The sequence below is a fragment of the Nothobranchius furzeri genome, chromosome 14 (assembly GCF_043380555.1).
Source record: "Nothobranchius furzeri strain GRZ-AD chromosome 14, NfurGRZ-RIMD1, whole genome shotgun sequence".
Classification (NCBI taxonomy): Eukaryota; Metazoa; Chordata; class Actinopteri; order Cyprinodontiformes; family Nothobranchiidae; genus Nothobranchius; species Nothobranchius furzeri.
Window position 1 is genome coordinate 2,473,284 of NC_091754.1, and position 15,241 is coordinate 2,488,524.

Sequence of the window (15,241 nt, forward strand, 5' to 3'; positions counted from 1 at the left end):
TGCTTCACCTCTCTCACCAAGGTCCACCTAGCTCAGTTTGGCAGGGCGGCCTGCTCTAGGAAGGGTTCTGGTCGTCCCAAACATCTTCCATTTAAGGATTATGGAGGCCACTGTGCTCTTGGGAACCTTAAATGCAGCAGAGATGTTTAGCAACCTTGACCAGATCTGTGCCTTTCCACTATTCTGTCTCTGAGCTCTTCAGGCAGTTCCTCTGACCTCATGGTTTGCTCGGACATGCATTGTGAGCTGCAGGTCTTATACAGGTGTATATACAGGTGTGTGGCTTTCCTAATCAAGTCCAATCAGGATAATCAAACACAGCTGGACTCCAGTGAAGGTGGAGGACCATCTCAAGGATGATCAGAAGAAACGGAAAGCACTCGAGTTAAATATGAGTGTCGCAGCAAAGGGTCTGAATACCCAGGACCGTGTGATATTGTCGCTTTTAACACCTCCACACACATTTCTAATATGCTGTCAGCATGGGGCTGCTGTGTGCACATTAATGAGGAAAACATGAATTTGGTTGATTTTAGTAAACTGCTGCAACACAACAGAGGGAACATCTGACAGGGATCAGAACGACCTCCACGCCCACAAGTGTGTGTTCACATGTATGATTTAAATGTGTGACCACATATAAACTATAGAGTAAACGAAACACCAGCCCACCCTCGTTCTCCTAAGGGGTTTACCGTTGGTGGCTTTGGGTCGCGACCTTCAGGGTGGACCATCAGTAAAGCCGCTGCTCCTCTTCATCAAAACAAATCTGAACTACGGGGATTCGAACATCTAAGTTGGATGCCTCCTCTGTTAGGAAAACTCAGGGAGAGCGGGAATTCTCTAAAGGGATTTTATATCCTCTGGCCTTGGAAGGCTTTGGATCGATGTCCGGGTCCATTTCCTCTGCATCCAAACTTTCTTGCATATAAATCATCCCATTTTGATTGGTTTGGCTGAAAAAGCAAGTTTGTACAGCAGATTTTGGCTTTCTCGTCGTCTTCCTCCGCTTATCCGGGTTCGGGTCGTGGGGGCAGCATCCCAACTAGGGAGCTCCAGACCGTCCTCTCCCCGGCCTTCACCAGCTCCTCCGGCAGGACCCCAAGGCGTTGCCGGACCAGATTGGAGATGTAACCTCTCCAACGTGTCCTGGGTCGACCCGAGGGCCTCCTGCTGGCAGGACATGCCCGAAACACCTCCCCGGGGAGGCGTCTCACCCTCTGCCACAAGATCCTGCTCCTTCCCCGCCAGAGAGGTGACGTTCCATGTCCCAAAAACCAGTTTCCTTGTCCAGGGATCGGACCGCCAAGGCTCCCACCTCGGTCTGTCACCCGATCCACACTGCACCGGACCCTTCATGTTCCTCCTGCGGGTGGTGGGTCCACAGTTGGATGAGCCCATGTATCCGGTTCGGGCTGGGCCCAGCCGGGCCCACGGGCGAAAGCCCGGCCACCAGGCGCTCGCTCACGGGCCCCAACCCCAGGCCTGGCTCCAGGCTGGGACCCCGGTAACCCTCCGGGCCGGGTACTCCGACTCTTTGAGTGAACATCCATGAAAGATCCTCTGAACCTTTCTTTGTCTCACCCTTCACATGTTGGCTTCTGTAGTACAAATGTATCAGAAAGGGCTCCATTTTCCAGGTTTTCCAGAGACTGAACTGGAAAAAATAGATAAACCGACGATTAATCTGTAAAAACATCAAAACAAAGGTTGATAAAATGCCTCTGGACACATTTAACATGCACAACTGCACTGTGTTGATCAGTTTTCCTCTTCTACAACGTTTTATGAAGTTATGACTGAAGTCGCACCCGGATTTTGGTCACAACTGGGGCCGCTGCATCATTTCCTGTGCATGAGTAAATACGCTGCCTGCCACATCCTCGGACTTTAGTCTCGCTGGGATGTCACAGAGCAGAAGAGGAGTCCTTCAAACATGCATCAAGTCACACACACACATGAACACACTCCGCCTGCACGCTGGGACTTGAGAGAAGGTCCTGAAAACCAACGAAGCCGCACACTCCTCCTTGGAATTCACTGAGGACAGGAAGTTGGCTGCTTGGTCACGCAATGCTGCACTCATCCCAGACCGCGCTCCCGTATTCCCACCACACGTTTATACGTCGTCATGCATCGGAATCAAACACTCCCAGAGTACGTGTAGTTTTCACTTCATCTATAAAAATAAATACGAATGTCAGTGTAACGACATTTGGAGGAAATGCTGATTCACTCTGACGAGTCTAAAAAAATAATGTAAGAGATTGTTAGTGAAATCAAACAAACATGAAATAATTCCATTTTTACAGTTTTTCTATTTCTGTTTAGTTTTGAATTTCCAGCATTTGAGGTTTAATTTGAATACTTTAAAGGTGCATTTTGTAGAAATGAAGTAAGTTGCAGTTTGAGCTGGCAGGAGACATGGCAACCCCTCACTCACTGACGTTAAACAGTCAAGTCCCTCCGTCTTGTTTTGAAAGGAGAAAAACGGACGATCCAACAGCCAGCTGGATGTTAAACAAGACTCAGTACAACCTTCCTTACAAAAGCACTAAAATATTGGGCTGTTTTGGTATTTTCTCACCGTTAAATTCTCACTATATTCTTACATACTGCACCTTTAATCAGAAACACTGTAAAGACTGCCCAGGCTGCTTTAATTTTCCTTTTAGCTAGTTTTGGTTTAATTAAAATATTGTGATTTAAAAGGACGGATGAGTGCAGGAACAGGAAACAGGAATTCACCTGAAGAAGAAGACCTTCCGGATGCGGATTCCTATGAGTTGGTGGATTTTGCTCTTGGACTGAACCGTTGGTGTAACTAAACAGGATTGCACTGAAACCCACGCTCTTCTTTAAGCAGCAAACAACGTGACTTTTCATATTTTTTACAAGTGCATCAAGTACTGCTGGTTCTCTCTCTGGGGATGTTGACCCCCATTTTCCATACCCGCAGGTTCCAGCTCTGGTGTGGGATTCCCAAGGCCTCAGGAAAGCACAGTTTACAGAATTCCCACAGTGGTGGCCACCGAATGACTCTCTTCCTCTGGGATGGGGTTTCTGCTCCCCATGTTGTTGTCGAGCCGTGGTTTGGGAAGATGCCCGATGGTTTCTGGTTCGTTCTGAGAGGAGGGGGACCTCGCAAGCCACCCATGCCCACCCCCAACCACAGCCCCCTCCAACCCCATCGGCCATGACAGCTCAGCAGCTTTGTTCCTCGTCCAACACACCCTCTTCTTCTCCAAACCACAGCATCTTCTCCAGGGTGGAAAACCCTTCTCATGAGCTCTACGGAAGCAATTAAACAAGGACGGTTTGGTGTAACGGACATTGTGCTCCGATTAACTGATCCCCGACTCTCCAAGTCAGACGTCCACCACAGCAGAAAACAAACCGTTTGTTCCTGAACGTTCTGGTTTGACACGCATCGAGTCTTTAATGACCTTTCAGATTAGAATAGATATAAACTGATGGTTCCAGTCAGAGTTGACCCCCTCCACCCTCTGGGTAAAGTCCATTTATGTCGCTCTCGTCAAAATGGGCTGAACTTAAATAAATACAACACAAACCAAGGAATAGTCCAAAAGAACATGTATTACTGTGTTCTTTCTTTTCCTTTTAAATGACCAAAATAAACAAACAAAATAAAAAATATGAGGATTATCATTAGATCATTAGTTTTACACCATGCTAGTCAACTGTAGGAGGAATGATCCTAATTGATCATTTTTATTGCTTTAAATCTGGATTTGCAGCCAAATGAAAGAAAGAAAACTTTTTAAAAGTTTTAATTAGCCTTTTATTATTAAGTAAGTACATTTTATTTATACAGCACTGATCACAGACAGAGAATCACACATAGACCCAAACGAAATAAAACAGTCATAAAATCAAAAGATCTCAAAAAGAAATAAATTCACACATCTGCAAAAATAAAGTCACTCAGTTATAAAATATCATGAAACAAAAGAATGATTACAAACTTGAGTTAAAATAGGAAAACTAAAGATTTATGCCCTGAGACTGGGAGATCAGGGGTTAGATTCCTGGTCGGGTCAGACCAAAGACTTTGAACAAATGGGACCCAACACCTCCCTGCTTGACACTCAGCATTAAGGGGTTGGATTGGGGGGTTGAACCACCAAATGGTTCCCGAGCGCGGCCGTGTCTGCAGCTCACCGCTCCCCCAGGGGATGGGTCAAATGCGGAGAACAAATGTCGCACACACACCTGTGTGTGTGACAACTGATGGGACTTTAACTTTAAAGATTTATGTAAAAGCGGCTTTAAACAAACGGGCCTGTAGCTCCAGACCGGCACTACGTAAGGATGAAGGAAGATCACTCCAAAGTCGGGATGAACCGGTCTGGGAGGAGAGAGCATCTCCACGTGTGTGTTGCAAGTTTCTTGGGTTTGAAAATAAAAAGTTTAAATGCAAATATGAAAAACGGAAGGAGAAATAGAAGCATTCAATTATTTGGTCCTGGAAATACTACATTCAGAAAAATGAGGATTTAATAACATTCAGCTACAATTCAATCGCGGTAAATAAATAAAAAATTTTATTGTAAAATATCAGAAATGCAGAAGATCGAATTTCACGTTTGAACAAAAATTAAGTCGATCATGATTTTGCACCTAGCTTCAGCGCGGGCTTGTTTCAGCCTGAACTTCCGGGTGCGTTCCTACCCCACCCCCACCAACAGCACACGCCGTCGCTTCGTGCATAACGACATTTTTGTAGATCCAACGAAGCCTTGAAGCTCTTTAAACTTGGTTACTTCTAAAGGTCAGAGCTTAAAGTTCAAGCGCGCAACGACTAAACATCACCCAAATGAGAGGGAGCCAATTAGGAGTTCCAGCCTGGGACAGTAATTGCAGAAGAAATCCCTTCACATCCGTCCTACTGCCGCCTCTTCCCTGGAGCCCAGTCAAATTAAGACTCATCAAGCCCCTCGGAGGCGTTTAATTAAAGCCCACTTTTATTAGAAAAGACTCTTTGGGTGTTTCTAACCAAACACTCCTTAATTATATCAGTGAAGCTGAAGGAATTCCCTGTTTGTGTTGCGCCTGAGCTCTGAAGGAGCGCTTTATGGAGCAGAACGGCCGTGCCAGAGGAAAATGGCTTCCGGACGTGCAGCCCACATGTGCCCAGGTTTCAGAACATTCATGAAACAAAACTAAAAACTGATCAACATGCACAACTGGAGTCGTTCACGCCCAGGCTGTCCTGTGCAGCTGGTCAGGCTTCAGCCGGAACGGGTCGACTTCTCAGATTTGAGCCACCTCTGTGAATCACGTCAAGCTGCTGCAGCTCTGGATTCCTGCGCTTCTCGTTGTGTGGCGGCAAACGCTGACGAAGGCCGAGCTGCGCCGGCGTAGAGGCAGACTCGGTGTGTTTGTGTAAACATGCCAGTGATGTGGTCACGGAGGTGAAATCAAAGAGATCCGGCCTGCCTGAAGAGTGAGATCACTCAAAATAAAGCTTGTGGTCCAAATCCAAACGGCCCGCGCACGAGCAGGGAGACGATGGGCAGAGTCGTCAGGGTGGGATATTCAAGTCACGGATCAGTTAGATCAGACCAGACTAGCATCAAACACCTGCAGCTCAGCAGATGTGTGTGGAAACGACGAATCCGCGGTGACATCTTTAAAAGCTGCGGTGGGGTCATGAAGCTTTAGCGGGGCCCACACGCGGGCCCCCCGTTTGAACGGAACGCTGCGGCGACATTAGAAGAGCTTGGTGGGATTTTGATTGCAGTTTGTGGTGCAAATAAACTCTGGAATGAACAACAGCGTTCAGCTCTTGCAGCTTCGCTCCAGAGGAAACAAAGGCCCTGTGCGTCTCCGATTCATTTGGATTTGAAACAAGGGAATTCTGCTAAATCCCTCCTGGAGAAAGCCTCTGAAGCAAACCCACCAGGGTGCCCTTCCCTCTAGATAAACTGTGACATAAAAAACGGACTTGAAAGAGAGAACTCCAGCAGCAGCGGCGGATCTTCACAGGAAACGGTGGTTTACCAAACCGTCCCGACTCGTCTTGGCTCCGTCTGCGCCGGAGTGTGAGCTCTGCTAATGAAAGACTTGCTTTAATGAGATCTGAAAGGATGAAGCTCTAGAAGACACGAGCCGAGGTCGGGACAGGAGAACGGGCAGAGAGGCTGCAAGAGTAGGAGAAGAAGTGATGCTTGGCAGGAAAACAGTGCCATCTAGAGACGCCGTGCAACAGATAAAGCTGCTGTTTACATTGAATCGATGAGTTAGAACAGTCCAGTGAAACCTTTTATTGCTGCTTTGTGCTCTCGTCGGCTCTCCACGTGGCCTAGTCAGGGTTTAAACTCCTCATCTTCCTCTGCCCTTGTGCCCCCCGCTGCTTCCTTCCCAGGCAGAGCACTTTTCCACTGTTTCCACTAACAGACTTGTCTCAGCTATCGTGATGTTTTGACTCATTTATCAGCTTCACAGAAATATCAGAGATCGCCATCGAGGCTGCTCCCACGCTCGGACCAAACTGCTCGATTTTCCCAGAAGGGTAAAAATGTTATTAGGAGGCAAACAGAGAAAAAGTGCAGTGTGCCAAAAAAAGTTTGAAAGGTTAAATTATTAAAAAAATTTTTTAACCATTTTTACTTATTCTTGTATTTCATGCAGGCTGAACATGAGAATAGTCTCCTACACCTGTCTCCTGCAGCAGCTTCTGATAGAAAACAGACGGTGAAACTCTCGGATTAGAAAATCCTGACACCCTGTCACTAACATTCATGCACTCACCCATCTGGACTCACAACGGGGAAGGCTGTTGTTGGTTTAGCGTCCAGGAAACAGCAGAGAACGTCTAGGTAAGTAGAAGCTAACCATTAGAATTAGCAACTCCCCCACACAGCAGAAGTCCTCCAGGCTCGTGTTATTGGTGGAGAAAAAACATCAATGCTGCAGAGCCAATCAGAGGAGAGATGTCCAAATATCAGGAAATAAGACTCCAAAAACTCCCCGGGTGTTTCTCAGTGCCTAGGAACCTCGCCTTGATGTCTTGGCCTCGCCCCGGTTGCCTAGGAGATACGTCATCGAGAGCCACCAAGACGTGTTCCAGTGTTCCTGTTCTACCGAGGTGTGTGTTCTCCGTTTGTTAGCCGTTTAGCTAGCTGAGCAAGGATACACGGGAGGTGTCTTGTAGCCTAGCCTTGGTCAAAAATTTAGCAGAATACACGCGATATTTTCAAAAGCATGGCGGATCAGAAGCCGGCAGCTACTTCTGGGACAACTTTCAAGTGTAAAAGTAAGTCAACTAATTAAAAATGTTTTTTTTTTTTATCCAAAGAAGTTATCTGTTGTTGGTTAGCTGCTTAGTAGTTGCAGCTTCGGTGGCTAGCGGGTAGCAACTCACTTATATTTTTTATTTAATAAACATAAATAAACACAATAAAAAAAATAAAAGGCTCGGTAGATATTTATACTGAAACTAATACATATAAAATATAACGTTATCTCCTGTGTCACGTGATGCAAGTCTGTTCCATTTAACCGTTTTCTTTGACCAAGGAAGGACGGTGTCCTCATCAGCAAGGCGCCTGACATTGAGACCCCCCCCCCCCGTCTGAAGTTCACCTCTTCTCTGGCTAACTTCTACTTCCTGGAACAGGAGTGCCAGGGTTTTTTTCCCCACAGAGCCTGACTCACAAGGCATTCGTTTGTACTAGAGACCACTGTAAAGGTGTTGAAAAAACAAGTTAACTTGGTCTTTAAAGAGCAAGTCACCCCCTACAGGAAATTTACTTCACTTCGACTTGTTTGAAAAATGCAACAAATGCTGTTGCCTGGCAGACCGAGGGCGGAGCCGCTAAAACACACACACACACACACACACACACACACACACACACACACACACACACACACACACACACACACACACACACACACACACACACACACACACACACACACACACACACACACACACACACACACACACACACACACACACACACACACACACACACACACACACACACACTGGCATTGTGACATCATAATGTACCAGCTAACATCATAGCATACCTCTTAGCCAATAGCGGTGGCAGATTTAAATTCAAATAGAGTGCAGAGTTTTTCCCTGACGACGGCGCAACACTGCCAGTTAAAATTTAAATATTCTGCCTAAAACTAAGATGCACTGAAGTGCCAAATTATTGACGACACGTGTCTGCAGCACGATCAGACACTCGTTTATTTAGTTTATCAGCAAAAAAAGTTGATTTAGGGGTGACTTGCTCTTTAAGTGCTACTCTAAACAATCTCATGTTCTGCGGCCACCAAACAATAAAACCAAAGCAACATCCGAGAACAATCTGAAATCGTATTTACTGTCTGCAAATCAGAACAATAATGAACCAAAAAACACACAAACGGCTCAACACGCTAAACATTTACATGTTAGTTTAGGAGAAAATCACCAAACTCGGAGGGAAGTCGTCATTCTGGGAGGTGAACACAAAGGCTTGTAAAAAATGTAATTTCTTTTCTAGAAAGTTTCACATTTTTAGACCCAATATGTCAGCTTCTGCTCGTCATTCAGTCAGAAAGTACGAGTTTTGTTTCGCTCCTTTATTCATGCATGTAGAGAAACTTTAAAATACTAATTATTTACATTTTAAAGGGCGAGTGGGTGGGGTGTAGTGCCATCTAGAGACAAGTGTTGCAAACTACAACTAACCGTCGAGCTAAAGGGCAGCAAACGGATTTTCTAAAGAGGGAGTGTTTATATTTGACCCTCCTGAGCCACTGTAGTGACCCTGCAGTGATAATCCTCATCTGAACATCTCAGCAGTGGTAAACAACAAATAAATCTGTTATGCATCAATGGAAGATTCAAACAAACCAAATGGTGACATCACAGTGCACCTTGTTGTGGCGTCCATTTGCTAATCTGATAAAACCATTTGCCGCCCAATACTTTTAGAAACATTCTCGGTTGTAATCATTTTGAAAAAAGGCAAGCACCTTCAATAAATCCCTAACAGATGGTTGGAATCATACAGTTAAAGGGATAATCCCAGATTACAACATTACAGCTAACTCTGGCAGCTTTAAAAGGATCAAATCCAGGTTTTCTTGAATGTAGGTGAGAAAGTACGAAGCTGCAGCAGCATGATCATGACACTTTAAACGATACAGAACACATCCAGGTAAAAACGTCGAGCGTACGAGACACGGTTTTCCACGGAGGAGACAAAGCCACGACTTCAGACTCTTCAGATGTTTCTCACAGCGGCACAAAGATGAGCCGTACCGCTAACGGCCGAACAGTTGGAGAGGAAAACTGCTTTAGAAAGTTAGAACACAACAACTCCGTCTCGTCTTTGGGACTTACGGAGTTTTCTCTGAATGCTTTTCCAGGGATTAGGTTGGACGAGCTCCTTTCGAGACCACGGGATGGAGGAAAGTCAGTTCTGGTGGAGCAGGAAGTTCTTGATAGGTTCTGGTAGCGGTAACGACGCTATGTGGGTTAGGCGACTCTTGCCCATTGTTCTGCGGATCCTGATGCGACACAAGTGTGTCAGCCTACGAGGATTTCCTGCCAAGAAACAGCAAAGGAGTCAAACTATAGAATCGGAACGCCGTGCGGACTGGAAAACCCAACAGCTTTAGATTTTTGATTAGAAACCACAGATTTTACATATCGATGATAATTCAATTCAGCGTGTCTACATAGCACCACGTCACGACAAGAGTCGTGTCAAGGCACTTCACCGTGCACACACACACACACACACACACACACACACACACACCTGAATTTCCTCTCGTTTCATCGACCTGACAGGATGCGATAAACACCTCACACCGAGCTCTTGATTCACCATCGTGCGTGTAAATCACAAGTAAATCAGACCCGTTGGGAACTCTGCTCGTCCCTCATGAGGGCATTGCTGTAGCAGCACCATGACCCAAATGTACCAGAACCGCTCACACACTCGTGTGCCCGGCTGGTGGTCCACATGCCGCTTTTATTTTCTACACTTTTTTCCATAAACTAGCAAACACGTCTGCTGTTTACACAAAATAAAAATATGGGTTTACTTCCTTTTATTCGTCTTCCCCCATAAACTCCCGCATGTCCTCCGATAGCGACGCCGACCTTCCGGGTTTTCAGACTCGGAGGTCCGGCGTGCTGCCAGCACACGTACAGCGTGAGCTCAGGGTGTGAGAACGCGAATCGTGACCTTTGCCCGGTGAGGAAGTCGTCCAGCTTGAGATGAAGCTAAACGCAACGTCTGAAAAGATCGCCCGGTGACTAAAGTGATCAGTGTGGATGAGGCAGAAACTTGGGATGGAGCGAATCCGTGTTGGCCTGCCAGTATCCCAGCTGCACAGCCACAGGCGGGCTTCCCGGGCGCTCTGCTGTTAATCGGAGGGATTTTAGCCGTGTTGCTGAAGCTCGCCATCTTTAGATGAAAGGTGAATTTTTTGTACTCACTCTTTGCTTCCAGGAAGACCCTGAGCGCGTCTGGATTCACCTTCCTCCGGTTTGGCGTCTCCAGCTCGGACTCGTCCCAGGGTACTAGGGCCGGCTTGGCCCCGTGGTCCAGCAGCAGGTGGACGAAGGCCACCTCACATCCGTGTCGCAGCACCGCATCCAGCAGGCAGGAGGCCAGGCCCCGGGTCAGAGCCTCGTGGCAGACGGGACCGGTGTAGTTGAAGTCCGGCTGAGCGCCGGCTTGGAGCAGCAGCCGGAAACATTCCAGGTGATGATAGGCGGCGCTGATGTAGAGGGGGCACACCACCAAGGTGTTCAGGGTACGAGCGCTCAGGAGGAGCCGGGGGCCCAGCTGGTAGTCCATGTCCACGTCGGCATTGAACCTGGAGCAAAACCAACCACGGAGACAGTTTCGACTTAAGAGGAACCAAACTTTAAAAAATGTTCATGGAAAATAAAAAATTAAAGAGCTGCTTTATTTCACTCCACTGATCACCTGGTCCTGATCCTCACCTGATCAGCTCCTGCAGGATCTCCAGCCTCCCCACCCGCGCTGCGTGGTACAGCGGGGTACTGCGGTGGTGGCGGCTCCCGTTGGGGTCGGCTCCAGCCTCCAGCAGGATCCGAACACAGTCCAAGTGGCCGTTGACCACGGCCACATAGAGTGCCGTTTGACCTTTGACATCGACCAGGTCCACGTCGGCCCCCTGAGCGATCAGATAGGACACGCAGGCGGCGTGTCCGGCTGTGGCGGCGATCCGTAGAGGGGTGCACGGGAGACAGCCGCAGCACCACACCGACTTCTCGTTAATACGTCTGGAAACGGGAAGGAGAACAGGAAGTTGCTTTTAGGTTAAAACTAAAACATGCCCGTGACGGTTCTGTCATCCAGGTCACGGTAATCCGAAAGGGTTCACATGAAGGGAACTGGACTTCTTCGGTTTCTTGAAGAAGTTTTGCTTCCCATTCGAGGAGCTTTGTCAGTTCAGGCTGGAAGATGGGAAGGAAGAGCTTTTAAAATGCAGCTTTGGTCCATCAACAGTGTCAGTCTAGGCCACCGCACTCGATCAAAACAGCCATTCTACCACAACTCCCCGGAGGACAGGGAGGAGGGGTATTCACAGGTAGTTTCAGCTCACTCTTGCACGTTCCAGTCAGAAGTGACGAAGCTCCTCGGATGAGAGGCGAAACGTCTTTAAGAAGAAGAAGAAAAGATCGTTTCTATAGCGCCTCTCAAGATAAAAATCCCGAGGCGCTTCACAAAAACAAAACATGTAAAAGTATAAAAAATAATTTGGATAATGTTTAAAAATATATTTTAAATGAGCAAAAATAGACAATTGTGATTAAAAATGTAAAGAAAGAGAGAGAGTGAACAGGAAAGAGGGAAACCAGTGGATCCTGAGGAAGGTGGAATAGGTGGGGAGAGCAGAATAAAGAGAGAGAGGTGAAGAAGGTCATACAAAACCAGCCTGAACAGGTGAGTCTTCGTCCACTGCCCTTCTGGATTCAAGCTGGACGGTTTTACACGAAAGAGCTTCTGTCATTAGTTTCGATCATAAGTGGATAAACATCAGAAACCTCGTGTCTGTTTGCAGTTCTTAACAGTAAAAGTTGAACAATGAGCAGAAATTCATGAACTGAACTGGTAATTTGTGAAAAGTTCCTTCATTTGATTTTCTGCTTTGTTAGATTGGTTGAAACCAGGGTGTTGCTTGAAGCTGTTGAGATGAGGATTACTGGACTTGTTGTTGACGTGTTTACAGAGCGTTGACGACAGGGTCGCTGTGGCTTGAACCCGTCTCACCGTTTGAAGCCGTCCTCCTGCAGCAGGTCCCTCAGCGTGTCCAGGTCCCCCACATGAGCTGCGTTGTGCAGCCGCATGTCATCCTGCTCCAGCGGCTTGTCACAGAACTGCTCCTGCAGCCATTCCTTCAGCTGACGACCTGTTGGAGAGAATCCAGATGTTAGGCCTTCCTGATGTTCCCTAAAGAGCGGGTCAGTTTGGCTGTAGTAACGCCGCCGTGGCCTCAGACAGGTACGGGCCTTTAGAACCCCGCTGCAGTAACGAATGCAGGTCATCTGTTCCGATTAGCGTGGCTGATGACAGACCATTAGCAGTTAGAGTTCACAGCTTTGTTGTTGTTGTTTTTATTTATGGTAGATGGCCATCAATGATATCTGATATAGAGTCCTGGAGCCCCCCAAGGCTCTTTACAACACAATCATTCCCACACTGGTGGTGATTAGCTACAGTGTAGCTTCAGCTGCCCACTGACAGAGGCGAGTCTGCCGACCACCACCAGCAGTTGAGTGCCTTGCCCAAGGACAGGACAGCGACAGGGGGCTCGAACCTGCAACCTTCTGGGCATTCACTTACCCCCTGAGCCACCATCGCCCCGTTGTTGTTGTTTATTTATTCTGAGAAGGTCCTGTAGGTTTGTGTTTACCTGCATTACCGGTCCCGCTGGGCAGGTGGGAGACGGTGATGAGCGGAGGGTAGGTGACGCTGGGAGGCTCGTGGGCGTCGGGGCCGTCCGCCATGCTCCTGCCGGACCGGACCGGTTCAGACCCGCAGGAAGACGCTCCGCTTCTCTTCTCTGGTGAAACAAAGAAGGCCAAAAGGTTTGAATCTGACCGGAGAGCAGCACGTAAACAAACGGAAGGAGGGAGGCGTCCCCTCGGCTCGCTGCGCTACTTCCGGCCTGCGCTCAGCTGTCACATTTAAAGGGGACGCGCCCCCTTAATGGAAGCACATTCCCGCCACTCTGATGAAAAAAAAAATCATAATTATGAGATAATTATGTCGTAATTATGAGATATCTCCATAATTACGACTTAATAGGGCGTTGCATGACTAAACAAACACACATGTAGAGAAGAAGCAGGTTTGGGAGAAAGAAAGTGTTGAACACGTTAAAATCCCAAAAAAGGATGTGGAAGATACAGATGTGTTAAACAGAGACGTCGGGACAAAAGCAGCATTAAAACGGTTTGGTACCGGAGACCGGAGGCTGCCGCAGCCGCCCTGCATAACGGACACGTTCGGCTATCTCGTTTGTGGTGTGAGTGAACTTAATGTCCAGATGAGAAGTAAACGTTTATTCATTTATTTTTGCTGGTTTTTCTAGGAAAACAATCAAAATTGTCATCCCACAGAAGAAGTTATGTTGTGTGTTGGTGTGCCCGGATCAGCTGGTGTGTGTGTGTGTGTGTGTGTGTGTGTCGCGGTTGACTCCACCTGTAACTCACCAGGATGAAAACACTCTGGAAGGTAAAGTTTGGTCGCCTTACAGCTGCCATCCAACATCCGTAAGGAGGCCATTAGGATTCAAATTGAGAGAAAACGCAACAAAACTCACAAGAAAAGGTTGATCGGTTTTATTATTTGACAAGAAACTTGTGTCCTTGGCATTTTTCTGCAGGTCAAATGTTGCAGCAGTTTTTATTTTTACTCAACAATCCTTCAACATGAAAGATCTAAATCAGCGGAATCCTCGCCTTTTTACGGTGTTTTATGGATTATTATTATTATTATTGGGTCATTTAGATCAAATGTGTTAAGAGAAGAATAAACTCTTACAGGTTCCCATGATGAAAGCATCTCTCTGAGAGAAACATGACATGTTTGACATGACAGAGCTGCCTCTCATTACCTGAACAACCAAACCAGTCACACCCCCATAAAGATCCTGTCACAAGGGATAAACGAGACAAAATCATTTATTTAACTCAAACCCAGAATGATAGAAGCATTTAAACTACTACACAGTCTCCACATTTACACAATGTACAGTTTAACGTGTTGCTGAGTGCCGTTTCCAAGGTTACGGGATAGCTGACGTCACCGTTCTACCACCATTCAGACGAACCTAAAATACTGAAACGAAAATGAAAAACGTCACATTTTATTGCAGTTCGACTGCAGCTTTGGAGGGCTGTAGTTTGTTACACATCCTTTATTTTTGTTCTTTTATTAAAAACTAGTTATGCAAAATTATTGTCCTCACATTAAAACACCCAAACAGAATCTCACGTTAGCAGATTCTGCTCTAAAAACAGCTGCTCAGTCATTTCTGCGCACATTTTAGCATCTAAAGCACATGATTCAAAAGGTCTTTTTGCCCTTTATATACTATAATTATTAGTATTATTATTATTCAATTATATTAATCAATTTCCCTCTGGGATTAATAAAGTATTTTTGAATTGAATTGAATTGAATTGAATTCACACTCATCCGTTCACTGAGGATTTTGTTTTGACCGTGTTTAGTAAATATTTTAATTGCGACATCCTGGAGGTCGATCTGCATCCGTGCATGTGTGCACATAAATCATGCACGTAGTAAAATAGATGATTCGTGTTTTCTGGTGATGAGTTATTCCATGTGTGAAAGCAGGTCTGTAACTAAAGCCGGAACCAGAACTGGGTCAGGAAACAAACGAGTCTCGATTTGTTTATATTCCTGTTGGCTAAATTCATCAAGGGCGTTTCATACAACTGCAAAAGCTGGTAAAATACAATCTTTTGTCTTTTATAAAATCATAAATAAACTTCTATTTGGTCAAAAAGTTGAAAAAGCTTCCAGTATAAAGGAAGAGCTTTAAGATGCCTTCAGTCAGGACGTCTTTGTGTTAGTTTGGGTCAGACAGCGACGCCATCATCTCTGTCATCAAAGTGCAGCAGTGCTTCGGGAGCAGAGGAGGTTATTCACCATGTTCAAAGTTGGGGGAAACAGAAAAAGCACAACGCTCCGTC

The 15,241-nt window shown here is 46.4% G+C and overlaps 1 protein-coding gene across 1 annotated transcript; it reads right to left on the minus strand.

Moving 5' to 3' along the window:
- Positions 1 to 8,586: 8,586 nt before the first annotated feature.
- asb1 (ankyrin repeat and SOCS box containing 1) lies at positions 8,587 to 13,162 on the minus strand. The gene is made up of 5 exons (XM_015965519.3): positions 12,931 to 13,162; positions 12,288 to 12,426; positions 10,994 to 11,296; positions 10,481 to 10,863; positions 8,587 to 9,577 (listed from the first exon to the last, which is right to left on the minus strand). Exons 1-5 carry the CDS (start codon positions 13,022 to 13,024, stop codon positions 9,447 to 9,449), a joined length of 1,050 nt encoding a protein of 349 aa, XP_015821005.1. The 5' UTR covers positions 13,025 to 13,162; the 3' UTR covers positions 8,587 to 9,446.
- Between the last annotated feature and the right edge of the window lie 2,079 nt (positions 13,163 to 15,241).

Bases quoted from the DNA above. Each gene is read 5' to 3' on its own strand.
- asb1 (XM_015965519.3), bottom strand. From the start codon at position 13,024: ATGGCGGACGGCCCCGACGCCCACGAGCCTCCCAGCGTCACCTACCCT. The intron at 11,297-12,287 runs GTGAGACGGGTT...TCCCGTTTCCAG, and splicing joins CAGGAGGACGGCTTCAAACG to ACGTATTAACGAGAAGTCGG. The intron at 10,864-10,993 runs GTGAGGATCAGG...GTTTTGCTCCAG, and splicing joins ATCCTGCAGGAGCTGATCAG to GTTCAATGCCGACGTGGACA.